Source organism: Vombatus ursinus, unplaced genomic scaffold (genome assembly GCF_900497805.2).
Source record: "Vombatus ursinus unplaced genomic scaffold, bare-nosed wombat genome assembly UNPS02014841.1, whole genome shotgun sequence".
Classification (NCBI taxonomy): Eukaryota; Metazoa; Chordata; class Mammalia; order Diprotodontia; family Vombatidae; genus Vombatus; species Vombatus ursinus.
In genome coordinates, this window is record NW_020954619.1 from 16,516,853 (window position 1) to 16,537,161 (window position 20,309).

Genomic DNA, 20,309 nt, shown 5'->3' on the forward strand with positions numbered 1-20,309 from the left:
AAATTACAATAATAGTACCTACCTCCCAGGGTTGTTGTGAGAATAAAATGAGATAACATATGTGAAGTTCTTTGTAAACCACAGAGCTCTATATAAATGTTAGTTATTATTAATTTTATTTCAGAGAATATTTATTAATGGATTTCATAGTGTTCAGTTGTTTCATTTGTGTTCAACTCTTTGAATTTCCCATTGGGCCACTAAGATGATGCAGTTAGGTTTGCTGGAAACCCGGAAATGCCGGGCAGCATCTGCCTGGAATAAATTCACACACTCAAACCATCTTCCAGTCAAGGAGAAGTTTATTGTAACACCAATAGAAGTGAACAGAGTTCCTAGTGAATCTGCAGCTTAATGATGGTGAGACTGATACTTACATACAAAAAAAAAAAAAGGACCAGTGAAAAGATCTGAATGGGATTAAGGAGTGGTAAATAGCCTGGGGTGGGCTAGATGCAGTAGTGAAAGGAATAAAGTAGTCTGGGGTGAGCCAAGAGCAATTTTGAAAGGACTGTTAAGTATCTAGGTGGGCCTGGGTGGACCAAATGCCTTGGACTGCTGAAATGTGTGGGAAAATTCAGGGACTGGTTTGCATTCAAAGACATGGTCTTTTCCTTTTAGGGGTCCAGGTTCCATAATCCCATCACAATAGTCATAGTCATCCTATGATTCATAAGATTTGATGATTTATTTGTGATTTAGCATCTGGATTTTTTTATGTCTGTATTTGATATGGTTTAGAGGTTCAGAGGTGATGGAACCCCAAAATCACAACACGCGGGTCCTGCCCGAAAGAATTTGACCCAAGCCTTCTTTCAGCCAAAGACAAGGTTTATTAGAACATCCATCATATTGGGCAGACTCTTAAGGAGTCTGAACATTAGTAAGCTCATTTGATCCATTAGTTTATTGGCTAGATTATAAGAATTTAAGTAGTGGCTAGATTTTAGGAATCTTGAGCAGTGGCTAGATTATTAGAATCCCAGCATCTTAATGAAGACAAGATGGACCTTATATACAGAAAGCCTGTGGGAGGAATCTAGGAGTGGCCAAGTAGTCCATGAGGTAATAGAATTACAGGTTGGAAGTGGCCTAGGGCTACAGGGAGGCAAGACAATGGAGGGGAGATTGGGTGTAGCCACAATGGAGGGCTAGTTGATGAGATTATAGCCTCAGGGACCACCAGAGATTTGGCCATGTGGAAAAGTCCAGGGGTTTTTCCTTTCTGGGGCCCAGATTCCAACCCCATCATACTGACTGTCATGAATGTTTATTTCTCATTTTCAGATCCAAATGTATAACCTTTTTCTATAAGATATGGGCACTTTTATTGAGATCATAATATACCTCCACTAATGACAGTGAATGTATGTCTGCTGAAAATACACACACACACACACACACACACACACACACACACACACACACACACTCTGACACCCTGGTGTCTCCTCATCCCAGCCTTTCCTCCCCCCTTTTATATGTTGTCTTCCTCTTAGATTGTAGGCTCCTTGAAGGCAAGGACTATCTTTTTATAAATTTTTTTATTAATATTATATATGCTAAATATAGTTTCTTTTATTCCATCCTTTAATGTCAGGATCTTTCTAGACCTTCCTTAATTCAGATCGTTTCTATTAATATCTTCACCTGAATTAGGTTCAGATGAAGTTCTTGCCCTGGTATCTCATGGCCACACTGATAGACACTGGTTTCAAGCCTACAAAGGTCTCCTGCTTGATTCATTTTTTCCAATGGGTGATTTAGCAAATAACTGATTGATGGTGAGGTAGAGAACCCGAAGAGTCCTACAGTACCACCAAGATGATGAATCTTGTCTTTTGCCCAATTTCTGCACTTATGTCTTTGTCCAGTTCCTAAATCCTCTCTCATGTTTCTGCTTGGACAAACTGGTATTGATGGGGTGCTTGGGTGTTTGTACTTGTGATGACATAGTCACATGTTATCACCTCATTGGTATACTTGCTACATAATGCATTACTTTTCCTATATAAGCTTTAGCATCATTCCTGTTAGGTTGCAAGTTTCCTAAGGAGCTCTGCCCACCATGGCAGAATTCCTTAGGGACCTCTGCCTGCTGTATACCATAACAATAAATCTTTGCCACCTTGACTTAAAGAATGCTTGAGTCTGTGAATTCATTTCAGATGACCCCGTCCTGTACTCCAGTCCTTAAGGAGTCTAAATCTCTCAGACCTCAACATTTATGGCGCCCAATGTGGGGGCTGTCTGAAGTCTCAGGCATTCTCTGAGTCAAGGTAAGCCTCTCCCTCCCCTCACCCTGTAGTTGGGTCATCCCACAGGCACCTAGGAAGGCTTGTTGGGAAGGCACTGTTTGGCACCAAGGCAAATTGGGAAAATGTATGGATCTGAAATTTGTAAATTAGGTGACATTAAGCAAGTTATCTCAGTTTACCTCATATGATTGGAAGGTGCCTAACACAATGCCTGGCAGAGGGCAGACACTAAAAATGTTAACTATTATTATTAGTTCCTTAATTAGGTGTGGACAATATATAATGCCAGTGGTGATGAGATACTCAATTTTCTATGTAAGGTAATTTGTAAATGCATTCAACAGAACTGGAGTCACCTGATTGGTAAGGTATTTGTTTCAAGTTTCAAGTACATAATATTGTTTCAAATTGGCAAACTTTTGTATCAGTTATGTCAGGCAGCTTTTCATAATTTGGATGTTATTAAAGTAGGAACTGAAAGAAACTAATGGATGGTGGAAAAATTGTGTAAATCAAGTATGTTATTTTATCAGTCCTGCCAACATGTCTTATAATGTTTTGTAACTGTCATTTAGAAAAACCAGGATATTTCTACCTTTGCCTGTAGTTAAAGAGGAGGTTACAGCTAAAACAATTTGGCTATCACTTATGAAAGTTGTAAGATTGTTAACTAAGTTATTTGAGGTTACTGTTTTAATGTTAAAACCTAAAATTGTGAATTGATTACTGTGTGTGGAAAGAAGGGGATTGGGTGAAAGCCTTATCCGAATTGGTTTTGAATGGGCAAAACAGTCCGTCTTGGAGTATGAGGTCAGCAGGCAGGGGCACCAGGATCAGCCCCTCCCTGGGGTCCATGTCGATTCCCCCTATTTTGTAAACTTGCTAAGGACCCTAGAAATCATCTGTGTGGGCGAGGTCATCAGCCCTGGGAAAAGAACTCGTTAGGGTTATGGGGCTCCTAAACAATGAACGTGGCTTGCTGAGAATTTGCAAGTGTACGTAAGTGATTTCTAATGATTGGCTTTTATACCAGAACAAGTTTAAATTTGAGAAGGAAAGATGTTAAATGAAATTTCTTATGTATGCGAGTCCAGGTAAATCTTTATTGCTTACTGCAGCTCCATGAGAGTAAAAATAACTGTATCTGGCTCTAAGCTGTGATTAGTGAAACTTGCTATTTGAGGTAAAAGTCTCTTGGGACTGTAACCACTTTTTGTTTTGAATTTGGATTTAGGTGTAGTTGTCTGCATTAAATCGGCATCGAAGAGAAATGTCACAAGCTACTCAGAGGGAATGTGATCCTGTACTGTTAACAGGTAGAGGTCTGCATTTGGGAAAAAGTTGTGAGGACAATCTTAGCCTCAATCTAGAATGGGATCCTCCTGGCTCAGTTTCCCTATTGTGTTCCTTTGAGAAGGAATGTTTCCCACTTGACTATTCCTGAGTCTGGCTAAGACATGGAATTGATTCTGCACGAAGAACTATGACTCTTATCTGAATTCAAATGGAGCTAAGGATGTTCTATCCTGTCATATTTGGTATGTCACATGTCCGTGCCTTTTTCCTTTATAGCAAATTTCTATGATCAGAGCAAGTGGTCAGTAAAAGACATGAGTACAATGTAAGTATGTGAGATCTTGCTGTTTTGATATGAATTTGTAGTCGTTCCATGGACTAAGCAAGAGTTAGTGTTTGAACTTATGATATGTAAAAGATTCAGTTTCTGAACTATTTCTTTCAGAGTAAATATAATTAGAGAAGGATAAACAAAAGTTGTGAAACAAGGATGTGAACCTATTCAGTTGTGAAGTTAAAATCAGAAACCTCTTTTGCTTAAAGCAATAAGAGTAACAACTTATGAGTTATCTTATCTTATGGTTGAAACGTAAAGGAATGTTGAGTAGTCTGAGTAATGGGTTCGAAAGATTTGGAAAGATAAATAAAGGTTTGATTGAAAATATGGAAGGCAGATAAAGTTTGGGGACAAATGGGAGACATATAAGTCATGCTTGTTATCCATGGATAGTTGCTCTGGGTATCTTTGTGCCAAATTCAGATAGTTTAAGTATGTTGAGAGGGTGTGAGGAAGTTTGACAGTATTTTAAAAAGAAAGGCTCAACCAAATTTCAGATAGCTCTGTCTGAAGAACAGCCCATACTTACCCCACTTCTGGTCATTTTCCTCTTACTCCTTTTTGACCCTTTTCTGCTTAATCTTCTTGTTAGATTTGTCTCCTCTAGGCTCAGTGCTCTCCACTTGCAGATGACTGCTCAGACTGGGTATCAACCTCTGTCCAAGACCACCACCCATCACCCTTGGGCCTGGCATCAACCAAGTTCCAGATACTGGCTAAAGAACCAACCTCTTGAATGGGGAATCCCATGAGGCAGGGACAGCTCTATGCCTAATTCCAGCAGGAAGCAGTTTCAGAAGCTGACATCTTCATCCCTTACCCCAAAAATATTTTGGGTCCCATCTGTTTAAGGGGAGAATGATGGGGTGCTTGGGTGCTTGTAATTGGACTCCAGTTCCAAGATCATATTTCTCTCTAGCTTCAAGGCACTATTCCTGACAGTTTCCCTCCAGCCAAAGGACCCTATCTTTGGCAGTGACTCAGTGAGGCAAACTATCTCTCCCTGTTTCAAGAACAAGCTGATCTCTGTAGAATTTCCCTTGTATGAACAAGTCACTCTTGTACTAGCAGAACTGTCAAGTACGGATGCCCACAGTTACCGTCTACAATCTAGAGGTCGAGCTATAGACGTTAACTTCCAAAACTATCTTGTTACAGACATAACAGACCACAATATACCCTTTAGCAACTATCTCTTCACTACCCCTCAGTTTCCAGTAGTGAATGACTTCGTTGTATGTTATCACCTAATTAGCATACTTGCCACACAATTCATTACTTTTCCCATATAACCTTTAATATCATTTCTGTTAGGTTACAAGTTTCCTAAGGAGCTCTGCCCACCTCCAATCTTTGAGGGAGTTGTACCTTAGTACACCTCCTTCACTAAGTACCTTAGTACACTAGTACTTTGAATTTGGATTTAGGTGTAGTTGTCTGCATTAAATCGGCCCTAAGAGTGAATTGTACGCCTAGCAATCTCCAGAGGAACCAGACCATAACCACCCTGCCTGCTGACCTCATACTCCAAGACGGACTGTTTTGCCCATTCAAAACCAATTCTGATAAGGCTTTCACCCAATCCCCTTCTTTCCACACACAGTAATCAATTCACAATTTTAGGTTTTAACATTAAAACAGTAACCTCAAATAACTGAGTTAACAATCTTACAACTTTCATAAGTGATAGCCAAATTGTTTTAGCTGTAACCTCCTCTTTAACTACAGGCAAAGGTGGAAATATCCTGGTTTTTCTAAATGACAGTTACAAAACATTATAAGACATGGTTGGCAGGACTGATAAAATAACATACTTGATTTACACAATTTTTCCACCATCCATTAGTTTCTTTCAGTTCCTACTGTACACTAAGTACACTAAGTAAACCTCTCAGACCTCAACAATACGCCTAGCAATCTCCAGAGGAACCAGACCATAACCACCAAAATTTTGATCAATAATATACTTCAAATATATTTTCAGTTGTTCAGTTGCTCAAATCAGCTTCATATTCAGCAACAGAACCATTCTGACTATTACTTTTGGCTAAATTAATTAACTATCATGGTGGTGTGAACAACAGAGATGGGAGATAACCACTGTTTCCTGTACATTGTTATGTAGACAGGCCACAACTAATTAGTTTAATAGAAAACCATTTGTATGAATGGCTGAGGAACAATTATTTTATATGTGTATTTATTAAATCAAAATAATTTCACGTAGAAAAACTTCATTTAATGGCATCTCCTGATTAATCAAATTTTCAGCTTATTAAACTTTTGGAAGCAGGGAATAGGTGAGAGGGTGGCTTTCAATAAAATCTTTCTAAATAGTCTGAATTCTCTTTCTTGCCTTAGTAAATAGAAGATACTGAGCATAAATGAGTTTCTTCATGGATGACTGAAGGTCATACTAGGGTGTTCTAGTGCCTCTGCAAGGCCTCATTCTGTATTTCTGTCAATATTTGGCACTATTGAGGAGTTAAGAAACTGGGCCTAGGTGGGGGTACTGACCACAGGTTATCCCATGGCTATCATTAGAGTCTCCTCATCTCCCCCTGCTAGATCCTTGATGGGAATTTATTTTGCTTTATTTTTTATGCTTTTAGTTTAGTTTCCTCTTTTCTCCTAAATGTAGGAGACAGCAAAAATTCCTTTTAATTCAAGAGCTCTCATTATTTGAAGTTACACTTAATTAATATTTTATGACATTTTTGTTTTCATGGTACCTTAGATAGTCTGAAGAACAAGAACTCTGGTGAGAAAGTCTTTCCCAACCCCCACATCATCCAAAGGCCTCTTCCTCAGCTTCTTTTACCAAAAACCAACCATGAAAGTAGCTTTTAAAAAAAGATAAGTAGCAGGTTTGGGGTCATGTAAACTTCTCCAATTCACTCTGAAATTTAACCTTTCCTGATAGGAGGCTCCACCTATGCCATTCCTCAAAGAATTTAAATTGTTTCCATTTCATCTAGACCCTTCCAGTGACATGCATTAATAAAAATGAATAAAAGAGATAACTGAAATTTATCCAAGCTGTTTATAGGCATAGACTATACATGAAAGTCTGGGCCTATGGTTTGTGTCACAGTGAATATGACTCTTTTAAAAAAAAAAAAAGAGCAGATTTTTAAAGCATTCTTTAAAATTACATAAGGTACAATCACTATAAAGACAATAAATGCAGGGTCTTACTAGGGCAAAGCTGTTAATTACAGAGTTCATTATTGTCAAGCTTAATACAATATTTGAGAACAGAAACTGTTTTCTCATCTCTCATTGGGAACAAGACAGCTGCTCTTACAGACAAACCCATTATAGCTTATCACCAGAAGACAGGCCACTGAAGGAACACAATAAAATATGGCTACTGTCACTGGGGTCCAGAGCAAACACTGAAATTGTCCAGAAAGCAATGGAAAGAAAATGAAAGCCACTAGTTCAAAGTAGTGGACTCTAATTCAAATAGTTTGGCTTTCATTGATTTTTAATGCATAGCATTTTCTGTGGCATGACATTCACTGATATTCTTTTTATTGATTTATAGAAAGCTACACTTTCTTTTACATTGATAAATCTGCTTAATAAACAGCCCATATTGAAGGTGATAAATAGCAGTCTTCCCTTTTGAAGCTAGATAAGCCAAGCTACTGAATACAGCATATTTTTTTATTTCATTATTTACAATAGAAAACATTGTCCCACCTCTTGCTCTTGCAGATTCAAAGTACCATTACCATTCAGTTAGTTTTGAAAAATCATTTGCCTTCTGAGAACCAATTATCTTGAAGAAAAATATCCTATCATACAAATTCAATGGAAAAATCAAGGCTGCTTTTCATTTTCTAATAATAATTTTAAGAGTTCTTATAACCAATGTAATTCTATTATATAGATATAAAAGGGGTAATAATCATTTGGGAAAAGGAAGTATTTATTTATATAATATTAATATACTTAAATTAACCAGTGATTCAGACCATTAGAATGTATTAGTGATGAGATCAAAGAATATGGATGTTTTTTCATTCATGGCACAGTTTGGGACAGTTTAAAAATTCTAGGCTTGTACTCAAAATTCCTAGGTTCAAATCTTACCTCTTCCCTCTATGATCTGTGTGACTTTGGGTAAGTTTTGGGGTTTGTGTTTTTTGTTTTCTGTCTGGGCCTCAGCCTCCTCATTTGCAAAATCAAGAGGTTGTCTTATATGATCTCTAAGGCAGGAATTCTTAACCAATTTTGTGTCATGGACCACTTTGACTGCTTTTTCAGAATAAAGTTTATGAATGTATAAAATAAAATATATACTATTACAAGGTAAATTACTTATATTGAAATACAGTTTCAAATATTAAAAAAAAAAACAAAAGTTAAGAACATGTGCTGTAAGGTCCTTTGCAGCTCTAACTATTGATCTGTGATTCCGTCATCTAGAGCTATGACATTTCTTCCATGTGAGTTTGCTTGCTTCTCTTGACTTGGGTTTTCCTTATAAACAGCACTCAGTCATTGGGAGGGGGGAGGAGCCAAGCCAGCACCAATGATTTTGTTAAAGTCTTAATTCTGCTGTGGAGTAACACTCCATAGGAGTCCAACTCCATTAGAAATGTAAATGCATTCAACAGTGCAGTGCCTGGCAGTGAAATGAAACATTTTACTTTTCTCATGAAAATCTTTTGAATCTACTTAGCCTACCCTTATTACTGTTCTAGAAATAACTGATCAATTTAGCTAGTGAAAGGGAAATTTTGCTTAATTTTCTTGAAATAGGGTGTGGAGAGAGAGAGAGAATGAGAGTGAGAGAGAGAGAGAGAGAGGGAGAGAGAGAAAGTGTGTGTCTCATGTACCCTGAGAGTCAATCAATCAATCACCTCCCTGTCAGGAGATTGGTAGCATATTTAATCATGAGCCCTCAGTTGTCATAGTAAATGATTACATTGATTAGAGTTCTTAACATCTTTGAAAACTGTCTTTGTTGTTGTTACTGTTTATATGTTCTTCTGGTTCTTCTCAACCATGGCTTAAAATTCTACTGGGGAAGTCAGCTGAGGAGCAATGAGAAGTTATGAAGAATAAAATTCTTGAAACACAGAGAAATCATTCCAATAATGGAAATAGTCCAAAGAGATCGATGTGGATATACATACAGGGAACTCACCAACCAGTTTAGATATTTGAGAGAGATGCATCTGATGGTTAAACAAGAACATGATAAAAATTACAAAGGATGAATACAAACAGTGGTATTATCCTCTGTCAGAGTCACTGTTTTGTATCTGGTACATTTGACTACTTAGAGGCAAATAATTTAAACAAAGAGTTACTACTACTGCTTTTAATGATAATAATAATAGCTAGAATTTATATAGTACTTTAAGACTTGCAAAGGGCTGCACATATATTATCTTATTTGATCCCCACCGCAAATCTGTGAGGGAAGTAATATTATTGTTCTCTTTTACATATGAGGAAACTGAGGCCGAGGGTGGTTAAGTGACTTGCACAGGGTAACACAGGTAGTAAGTGTCTGAGGCAGGATTTGAACTCAGATCTTCCTGACTCCAAGTCCAGCACTCCAACTCACTGTTTAATCTATCCCCCTAAGTTGGACTAGATGATCTCTGAAGTCACTTCCAACTCTAAAACTATGAACTTCGATTGGAAAAGACAAAAGAAAAATGGAACAGAATTCATTCCCTGTTCTAGCTGACCCTAATTCTATGATATGAAATGGCAAATGTCATTGCTGAGCCACTGTCATTGATCTTTCAATGACTATGGAAAATAGGAAGGGTGCCTCATGAGTAGAAAGGAGAAAGATAATTTTAAGTATTATAGGTCTTTCATAAAACAAGATGAGTTAAAGAGCCTAAATACCATGCTGTGGGGAAAAATAAAAAAGAAATTGCTTATAAATCTTGAAAACAAATGGCAAAGTACTGAATGATAGAATCCTCACATTACCAAAAGAGTAAAACACTAAGCTTTAAACTTGAAGGCATACAGTGATTAAATTTCAGAATTTCAATGCAAAATTACTAAGTTTTACAATCACTCAAGAGAAAAACATTTAGCTATGGTAGAAAAAAATCACTTATAATAACCTAGGACTATTCTTCATCAGATAAAAGATTGCAACATAATATTTGAAGAAGCCAAGGAAAACAAGTTGCCCTCCAAAATAACGTATCCTGCCAAGGGGAGCCAAATTATCAACAGAAAAAAATACCTTCAACAGAAAAAAAAAGCTATTATCATTATATTTGAAAAAAAAAAGAGGTGAGCAAAGCATTCCAAAGAGATTCTAAGCAAAAAAGAGAGAGAGAGTAGAGGTAAATAAAAAGAGAAACTAACAATTTAAGTATACTCAAGGAAACTGGGATAGAGTAGGCTAAACAGGAGAGGTAAAACTTTGGGAAAAGGTTAGTATTACAAAGAAGGAAAAAGGAAAAATAATGAGTTAGTGAACTATTTAATAACAATAGAGGAGATTATAGAATAGCCTATAAGTAGAAGGCATATTTTGTTAATTTTAACACTCCAATTTAAAAAAAAGTATGTGATTGAAGTTCAGTTTCATATACAATCTCCTCTAAACATATTAAAATGTTCATGTTGGTTAAATTTATAACAAAGGTGAATTTTTTAAAAGACTAGAATGCAGTCATTGTAAACAAAACTAATAACAGGAACAAAATCAATGAAAAAAAAATAAGTAAAAGAAAGCACAAACCTAACTACTATATGTTTAAATGTGAATGGATTAAATTTCCCAGCAAAAGAAAATAGAATAGATAAGAAAACAAAACCCAACCAATAAGTTGCTGCATACAAAAATTCTTTGAAAAAATAAAACCACATATAGAATAAAAATTGGATTCTAATCATTTAGTCCAACTGTTCATCTTCCATATGAGGATTTATCCCAAGATCACACAGAAAATATGTGGTAGAATTTGGATCCATAGGGAAGCCAAGGATATCTATCATTTTTCTGTTTTGTGGCTGGTAGCATTACTTAACTATCATTCAATGAAAGATTTGCAGAAGGACAAGTTAAATAAGGTTTATCCTGAAATCTCCAACATTTAGTCTTTCTTTGCAGTTGCCTTACCCACATGTCCCCTAGAAACAAGTAAATTGGTCATTTTGCTCGACTGATATCCCCAGGGAAAGATTGAAACAAAAAAGAAGCAAAACAAATCATCAGAGATAAGCTTGTGCATAGAAGGGCTTCCAAAAGAATGAGAATATATATATATATATGCACAGACATGCTTTGTAGATTTGCTTTTTGAGCATATAAGAAATAAATCAAATGTTGAAGAATCACACTTTTAGGTAGTAGGTTGGAACACAGCTGTGTTCTTGCCTATTTCTTCACATGATCCTAGAGCACGCTTGGGCTAACATCCAAAAATGACCATCCTTTGTCATCTTACATATATGTGAAGAGGACACTCCCTTCAAGAGGGAGAACTCACTCTGTGTGGGGATCGATGGGATATATTCTTCACTCAGCCTAACCTATTTTGGACACTTGAAGCCTATGAAATCAGACTTACAAAAAAGTACTTGACCATATTCATATGCATGATGGGTTCTTATTTTGAATACTAAACTGTAAGTTCCTCAAGGGTAGGTTCTTTGCCTTATCTAAACTTTGTTCCAAGAAAGTGCTTTATAACCAGTAGGAAGCTATTACATGCATGTATATATGCATGCATGTGCTCATACAAGTATACATATATGTAGTCATAATATAATGTGTGTAAATGAGTTCATGGGTTTTTTTGTCTTTTTTTAACAGTCCCCCAATAGCACTACTTATATAATAATAATTGTGGGTTGTGGAAATGATAATTATCTCTATTTCTAGATTGTTTTTGCTTGTTGGGTTGGGGAAAAGGGAAAGTAGAGGGCTAATTGGTGCCTTATGTAGGTAAATAACCATTATCAACAATCAGCATAAAATAATAAACTTTTTAAAAACATTATTAGATGTGTGATGAAATCAATTTTATTCTTGAGATAAATAAGGAAAATAATTGGGCATATTGAAATTGGTACTTTTTGCTGCTTTTTTTCCCCATTGTGTCATTGAAATCAATTAATACATAAATGTTTGTTGAGTTTGAATCTCAGCTATGCTTTTAATTACCCATGTGATCTTAGGTAAGTCCATCTGGGTTTAAATTTCCTCATCTATAAAATGACAGGGTTAAACTAGATAAACACTAAGATCCCTTCCAACTCTAAATCCAATGTTCCTAAATCCTACATCTCATGAGCCAAGAAATACATTTCTTCAGTGGTTTCATTTCAGAGCCAAGTGTGAGGTGTTTTTTTGGGGGGATAAGGAGGGATTATTTCCTTGGTTTTGTTTTTGTTTTACTTTTAATGCACAAATGTTAAGGCATTCTTCAAAAAAAAATATTTCTTTTCATTTTTCCAGACAATTGTTAGGGGAAATAAACCCTGCAAGGAAACTTCAATCAATGGTTTGCTAGAAGAATTTGACAATATTTCTGTGACTCGTTCCAATTCCCTAAGGAAAGAAAGTCCTCCTACTCCTCATCAGGGTACTTCAAACTATGTCCAGAGACATTCAGAAGAAAATGGTTTCATCACATTTTCTCAGTACTCCAGTGAATCTGATACTACCACTGACTACATGACAGAAAAATACAGAGAAAAGGGTCCATATGGGGATGAGTTGGATCGATATTATGAAGGCAGTCAAGCATCTAAGCAAAATGGACATACAGTGAAAATGAAATCTGATGATGCCTATTATTCTGACATACAGGCTTTGAAATCAGATGTGTCCAGGCTTCCTCCAGATTATCACACCCACATGGATATGCTAAATAAACCAAGTGAATATTGTGGCTTCAAGTGGGACTATCACAGAGTTTCAACTGGATCCCCTCTGGATTACCGAGATCCCTTTCAATTAACTCCCTCTAGGACTGCAGGGATAAGTGAATGCTCAAAAGAAAGCCTGGTGTACAGTGAAAGTGAATGGAGGCCCAGCATGGATGATTATGATAGGAGACCAAAGTCTTCATATATAAATCAGACCAGCCCTCAGCCAGCCATGCGACAGAGATCAAGATCAGGTTCTGGGCTTCAGGAACCTGCCATGCCATATGGAGCAAGTGCATTTAAGTCAAACCCACAAGGGCACTCATATAGCTCTTACACCTACCCTCGCCTCTCAGAAACTGCCACGTGCATTCCAAAGGTAGGTTGGCAGCCATCAGTCTCAATTCTCTTCTTCCCCAGTTTTCTGCACACAGTTTGTGCTGAAAGTATTTTGTCAAGTTGAATATTAGTTAATTTTTTTTCCTAAATAACTGTAACAAAAACAACAATAATAAAACAATGAAAGAGTGGTAGCTTCACCATAGGAGTTAGCCTTTCAAATAAGAAATGTTATTGAAGTTTGACTTTATCATACAATTGCAATGGTCTAACAGCCAACGTAAGTAACACATCACCTCTAGTCCTATGTTCTTTTCACTCCACCTTGACATTACATGAGGGATTCTATTGCTTTTCAATTATGATAGGTATCCACAAGCCCAAGATTGTACCTTTTAAAGGGAGGGAGGTTAAGAGGGACAGTGATAGGATTGTTCTTTGTTATATCTGGAGGAGACATTCTTCTGTATTCCTTTTTCTCTATAAATAAAGTGAAGAGCTGAGCAATCCTGGCCTTCTTAAATACAGAGATCTTGCCCATAACATAATGTACCATCACAGGCCAGCAGAAGGCTGAACCTATAGAAGCATTCTTCAAGTTATTTTTTAAGCTCTCTGTAGTCTTAAAATTACAAAATCCTCTCATTTAAAATAAATGCTGCACTTCTGATTTGAGTCTGGGAGCCAAGAGCTAAATGTCTTTTTTTGAGAGTTCTGTGGGAGGGAAGGAGAAAGGATGACATGTCTGCTGCTAAAATGTTTATTCAATTATAAAATAGATATTCAAAAAGAGAAAATAATGCATATGTCTTTAGAACTCTGTTTAGTTCCAGAAAAAATAATAACCCTATCAATAAGACAGAATTTCCTACTGTAAGAATAGAGGTCACAACTGCTGTTTGGCTGTGCTTCACTGCAAATGTTAAGAAGAGTGGGTGGTTTTCCTGCCTGTAATGAGATGAATAACAAATTGATTTTGACTTTTCCAAGTCTTTAGAAACTCAAATGAGCAAAAGTGCCATCACATGTTTAAATATTAGTTTGCATTTTTAAAAGTCTCATTTCATCTTAGTTATGTGATACAAGTCTGGTTGTGTGTCCACAACAATACCTAGGAAGCAACTCTCTTACTGTGCTAGGATATTTGGTATTCCAGTGGATAAAAAGAAGTGCTCCATCCCTCCCTTCCCACCATGCAGTCATACCTGCCCCAAAATAATGTTTAACCATATATTCTACCAAGGTATTTGAACATTGCCAACTCATCTACATAGCTTACTCTCAACATATGCAATTCAGAACTCATTATCCTTCTCATAAAACTTTCAGTTCTTCCTAACTTAATTATTTCTTCTTCTAGTCACCTCGGTTTACAACTTTGGTGTCATCATCCATTCATCCCATTCCCTTACCCCTTGTGTACAATTAGTTGCCAATTCTCGTTAATTCTTGTTCCACATATAACTCATATCTGTGCTTTTCTCTCAGCTCAAAAAGCCATTGCCCTCATCTCACTTGGACTCTTGCAGTAGACTCCTAATTTGTCTCTGTGCCTCTGCTCTCTTCTCTAATTTATCCTCTGCCTAAATTCCAAATTGATATTCCTAAAATAAAGCCCCTGCTCCTGTCACTTTCCTACTCAAGAAACACAAATGGATATACAAGTGGATTACACTTGAAACTATGCTCAAGAACTTTGCCATTTAAAGCCCCTTTTACAATCTGGCTTCAATCTCCCTTTCCAAGTTCATTGCATTCTTCTCCTCAATGCACTGTATATTCCACCAAAATGGGTCCACTTGCTATTTCCTGTACAGAAGCTTCCATCTTCTACCATCCGTGCCTTTGTACAAGCTGTCCCTCATACCTAGAATATACTCCTTCCTCACCCCAATCTTTTAGATTCCATAATTTCCTTCAAAGCTCAACTCAAGTATTATATTTTATAGGAAACCAGTATTAAATCTCTCAGCTTTTAGTATCCTTCATAGTGATTATTTCATTATTATTGTGTTATAATATTTATATGTTATTTATTTTATATACATTTGGTATTTAATTTTCTCTGCACATGTAGGATCATATCATTTTTCCCTGATAGAATACTAGCTCTTTAAGAGTAGGGACTGTTTCATTTTTGTATTTGTGTCCCAGTGACTAGTACAGAATCTGGCACATAGTAGGAGCTTATAAATGTTTGTTCAATTTAATGGAAGACTAAGTAGAATTACAACTAACATCAAACTTCACATTTCCAAAGGGGATTTCCTATGATCTGCTGTGGCCATGTGACTATCACTATGGATGGTCAGATTCCATAACTGAGTACTAGGCAGCACCTTTCATTCATTCATTTCATTTATTCATAGTTTTCTCAAAGTCTTCTGAAAGCCCAGTTTAACATTCTCTGTGCTTGTAATATGGAAGGGCTAAAGTAATACATTTTTGCCCATATCCTAACAGAACCATAGCAAGAAATTCTTACTCTTGAAGAAAACTCAATTGATGAGTGGAGAAGGGAACATAGGAGAGTCCACTGGTGAGGACACACTTAGAAAAAAGGCAAGCTATCCACAAAAGAGTCCTTCTTGAGACACCATAGAATGCCCAATGGTTCCCCAAATCTACCAATATGAGGCAGAGAGACATGGCAGTGAGGCAAAGCAGACCAGAGTAGAGAGTCACCATGGCGATGGGACACTAGTGATTTTTAGTTTATTGATGGATTGAGGAAGTTCCACCCACATGTCTTGGGCAGTTCAAGGACAATGGGCCAGATATTCTACCTCCATCAATCAGTCAATAAGCATTGATTTAGTACTTATTATATGCTAGTTACTGTGTTCTACCCATGTAGGCAACAAAGCACTGGTTGTTCCACCCTAGTTATTCCTCAGATCTTGGCTTTTCCTCCTTTTGTATAATGAGTTCTTCTGGGTATTCTAATTGTTAAAACTTATCATAATGGAGGGGCAGCAAGGTGGCACAATTGATAGAGCACTTGGCCTGGCATCAGGAAGACTCCTCTTCTTGAGCTCAGATCTGACCTTGGACACTTAGTAGCTGTGTGAACCTGGAGAAGTCACTTAATCCTGTTTGCCTCAGTTTCCTTCCCTATAAAATGACCTGAAGAAGGAATTGGCAAACCACTGTAGTATCTTTGTCAAGAAAACTCCAAATGGGGTCATAAAGAGTCAGACATGACTGAAACGACACAACAACAATCAAAATGGATCTATCCTCATTCTACTTGATTTTGTTCCACTGTAAATAATTCAATATTGACGATCCATTTCTTCAAGGTGAATAAACTGAGACAGACAGTTTAAGTGACTTGCCCGGGGTCCCATAGCTAGTAAGTGTCTGAGACTGGATTTGATCTCAGGTCTCTCAACTCCAGACTAAGCACTCTATCCATCGTCCTTCCTTCCTTCCTTCCTTTCTTATTGTTCCCCTTGTGATGGACATTTCATGCTTTTAGTCTAGAAAGCCAGTTTCCTTAATTGCAGACACATCTATTTGGTGTCATCAACTCTAGCTCAACAACTAGTATATCTCTCTCTATAGCAATTACTCCCAAATCTAGCTATCCAGATCTGGCCTATCTTATGAACCCAGATTTGAATCTCCAATTACCTGTAAGACACAGCTTTGCCCAGTACCCCAAATTCAACATAGTCAATAATGAATTTATTACCTTTTCTCCCTAAACCTACTTTTCCTTCTGTGTTCAGTATTTCTGTCAGTAGTACTATACTACTATTCATAAGGTATCCCATGTTCAAAAGCTTGTAAATCACTGTTGATTTTTCCTTTTCTTTTATCACAAATGTGTTAACTCTTGTCAGTTCTATCTAAACAAATCTGTTCCCAACACCTCATGATTTTACTTCTATCCCCTTAGTACTGACCCTCATTACCACCTAACTAGAACTACTGAAATAGCCTCTTACCAAGGTTTTATTTTTGGCCTCTGTTCTCATCCGCCTTTTCATCCTTCATATCTTCATATCACTGCCAGACTAATTTTCTTATGTATAGTTTTGGTCATGGTCTTCCATTGTGTCTGACTCTTCATGACTCCATTTGGGGTTTTCTTGACAAAGATACTGGAGTGGATTGCCATTTCCTTCTCCAGCTCATTTTACAGATGATGAAATGGACTCAATGACAATCTTTATATAGATGTTGTCCAAGTACCAGCCAAGAAGAATTCTGTATTGCTCATCATCTTGTTGGCAGAATGTGAAATTTTAGGTCACAGCAACATTCAGTGATGAGGGAGTTACCATTTGTGTTCATGGAGGTAATACCCACAATGATCAAATCATAGACTCTTTGAAATTTCAAAGTTCTGAAGCTAGGATCACAGCATAGATCTGAATGTGTGGACACTGACCTTTCCCAGAAAGGAAAGCTTTTTTATAGCTGGCATAAGCTGTCTTCTTGTAGACAAAAGAAGCCATATTAATTAATGTAATTATCTTATTGGATCTGTGATGGTTCAGATGAAATTTCAGATGAAAATCCATATTTTCTCAAGCCTGTTTGATTCTTGCTCATGTCTAAATGCACCATAGAAACAACCTTCTCCTAGTCCATTTAATATTTTGTGGATATCTACAATGCTTAAGCTGACTATCTAACTGCCTTTACTTTTACTCTATGATTATAATACCTCTTTTTTTATCTCATATAAGTCCTTGATAATCCTTTTCATTCAGATATCATTGGTATGCTTATGCCCTCTATCCACATGTCTCCATTGCCTTTGGTTCATCAATAATTTGGATTCTTTCAATACTGTATGACATCACCAGGAGAATGTTGTCATTGAAAAAATGAACTTTTGTGTGGGAGCAGCTTAGAATCATAGAAAGCACTTCACCATTTCCTAATCCAAATTATTATTTTCCTCTTCCTAGTCAACTTTCAGTCCATCTGCAAGTTGTCCTATATATGTAAACTGCTAAACAAATTCAGTGGTCTAGCACTCCAATTAAATGTCATCATCTGAGCAGTACGCTTTCTTCATTCACTTGGTTTTTCATGTGTATATTGTTAACCAGACTTTTGGGCATATTTAAGAAGATCCTATACTGTTTTGAAGTTTGATGTAACCAGCACAATAAAAGGCATTTGAATTCAGATAAATTACAAGAGTACTCCTGGGCCAGGAGAACTGGTGATGAACCATGGCATTCTGCTTTCAGGAAAGAAGTAGGTGTCTGTAGATATAGAATGCTATATATGCTGTCAGATACAATTTTCCTATTAGCTTTGCTGAAATTTCTTTGTTACCAGAAAGGATTCAATCAATGATTATTTTGCAAAACTTTGAGAGTCAATCCCTTAAAAAATCTTTACAAGGAATCACCATCACATTTACTTTGTCATACTTTGCAGACTCCATTTTTCCTCTTTTCAAAAAATCATGACATTTTGCCTTTTTCAGTAAGACATATCCTGTTGTCCATAATCTTTCCAAAATTCCTGGTGGTGCCTCAGCAAGCAATCACATGTGCCAATTCTTTCAGTACTTACAATATACTACATCTGAGCCAGCTGACCTGAACTTTTCAAGGGCTACTAGGAGATATCTTAATATAGCTTTACTTTTAGGCTTGGTTATCAAATCCCAGAGAGGCAGCATGGCATAGTGGATAGAGGATTGGCTTCAGAGTCAGGAAGGCCTACGGTCAAGTACTGTACTCTGTAACATATTGGCTGTGTGACCTGGGATAAGTCCATTAATATGTCAGTTCCCCAGAAACATTTTAAAGATATAATATTTAATAAATGCTTGTTGATTGATTAATATGGTATAGCAACATTGGTAGAGGGACTTTTCACACTGGAAACTCCCCACAACAATGAAATCACTGATCTGGGTTAAAAAAATCAACTGTCTTTTAGACATTTTTTGTTTTGTCAATCTGTCAACCAACAAGAATTTCTTAAACTGTACTATGTGCTAGGTGCTATGCCTTAGCACTGAAGGTGCTCTTTGTAAGAGAAAGAAAAATACAAAAGCAATACCCGCCTTCAAGGAGCTAAATATTAATGGAGGAGACAACATGTAAATAGATTCATAGAACTGATACAACCATTCTGGAGAGCAATTTGGAACTATGCCCAAAGGGCTATACAACTGTGCATATCTTTTGACCCCACAATACCACTTATAGGTCTGTATCGCAAAAAGATCATAAAAACAGGAAAAGGACCCACATGTACAAAAATATTTATAGCAGCTCTTTTTTGTGGTGGCAAAGAATTAGAAATTGAGGTGATGTCCATCAATTGGGGAATGGCTGAACAAGCTGTGGCATGTGAATGTAATTGAATACTATGGTGCTATAAGAAATGATGAGCAAGCAGACTTCAGAAAAAATCTGGAAAGACTTATATGAACAGATGCTGAGTAAAATCAGCAGAACCAGGAGAACATTGTACACAGTAACAGCCACATTATGCAATAACTGCCTTTTCTAGACTTATCTCTTCTCAGCAATACAATGATCTAAGACAATTCTACAAGGCTCAGGATGAAAAATGCTATCCACATCCAGAGAAAGAACTGATGGAGTCTCAATGCAGATGGAAGGATGTTATTTGCTCTCCTTTTCTTTTGTTGCTTTGTTTTGTTTCTTCTTTCTCGTGATTTCTCCCATTAGTTCTAATTCTTCTTTACATCATGACTAATGTGAAAATATGCTTAATATGAATGTATAAGTAGAGCCTATATCAGAATGCTCGCCATCTCAGGGAGGGGGAAGGAGGAGAGAGAGAAAATTTAAAACTCAAAATCTTATAGAAATGAATGTTGAAAACTAAAAATAATTATAAAAAAGAAATAGATACATAGAAAATAGATACAGAATAGGAAGAGGGTAACCTTAGAGGGGAAAGTTTGGAGGGGAGTCAGGAAAGGCCTCTTCAGAAGGTGGTATCTGGTACCAAGGATGTCAAGAGGCAAAGAGGAAAACAGATGGCATTCTAGACATGGGAGATAATCTCCATTTAAAGAAAGGAAACCCCAGAGGGTCATTTCAGAAATCTCCTTTATCTCCCACCTAGCTGCACTCATTTTGGACTTCTTTGACTTCTTTCCCATCTGCCCCACCCCAACCATCCTCTCCCTCCTTTTTTGGCTTCCTTTTCTATATTGTTTTCTCCCATTAGATTGTAAGCTCCTTGAGGGCAAG

The 20,309-nt window shown here is 36.9% G+C and overlaps 1 protein-coding gene across 1 annotated transcript in view; it reads left to right on the forward strand.

Moving 5' to 3' along the window:
- LOC114026713 (serine/threonine-protein kinase PAK 5) overlaps positions 1–20,309 on the forward strand; it is a 124,626-nt gene that overhangs the window by 85,327 nt on the left and 18,990 nt on the right. Inside the window, exon 2 of the mRNA XM_027840436.1 lies at positions 12,350–13,141. Coding sequence (XP_027696237.1) covers positions 12,350–13,141 — 792 coding nt within the window. The remainder of the gene's footprint in view (positions 1–12,349; positions 13,142–20,309) is intronic.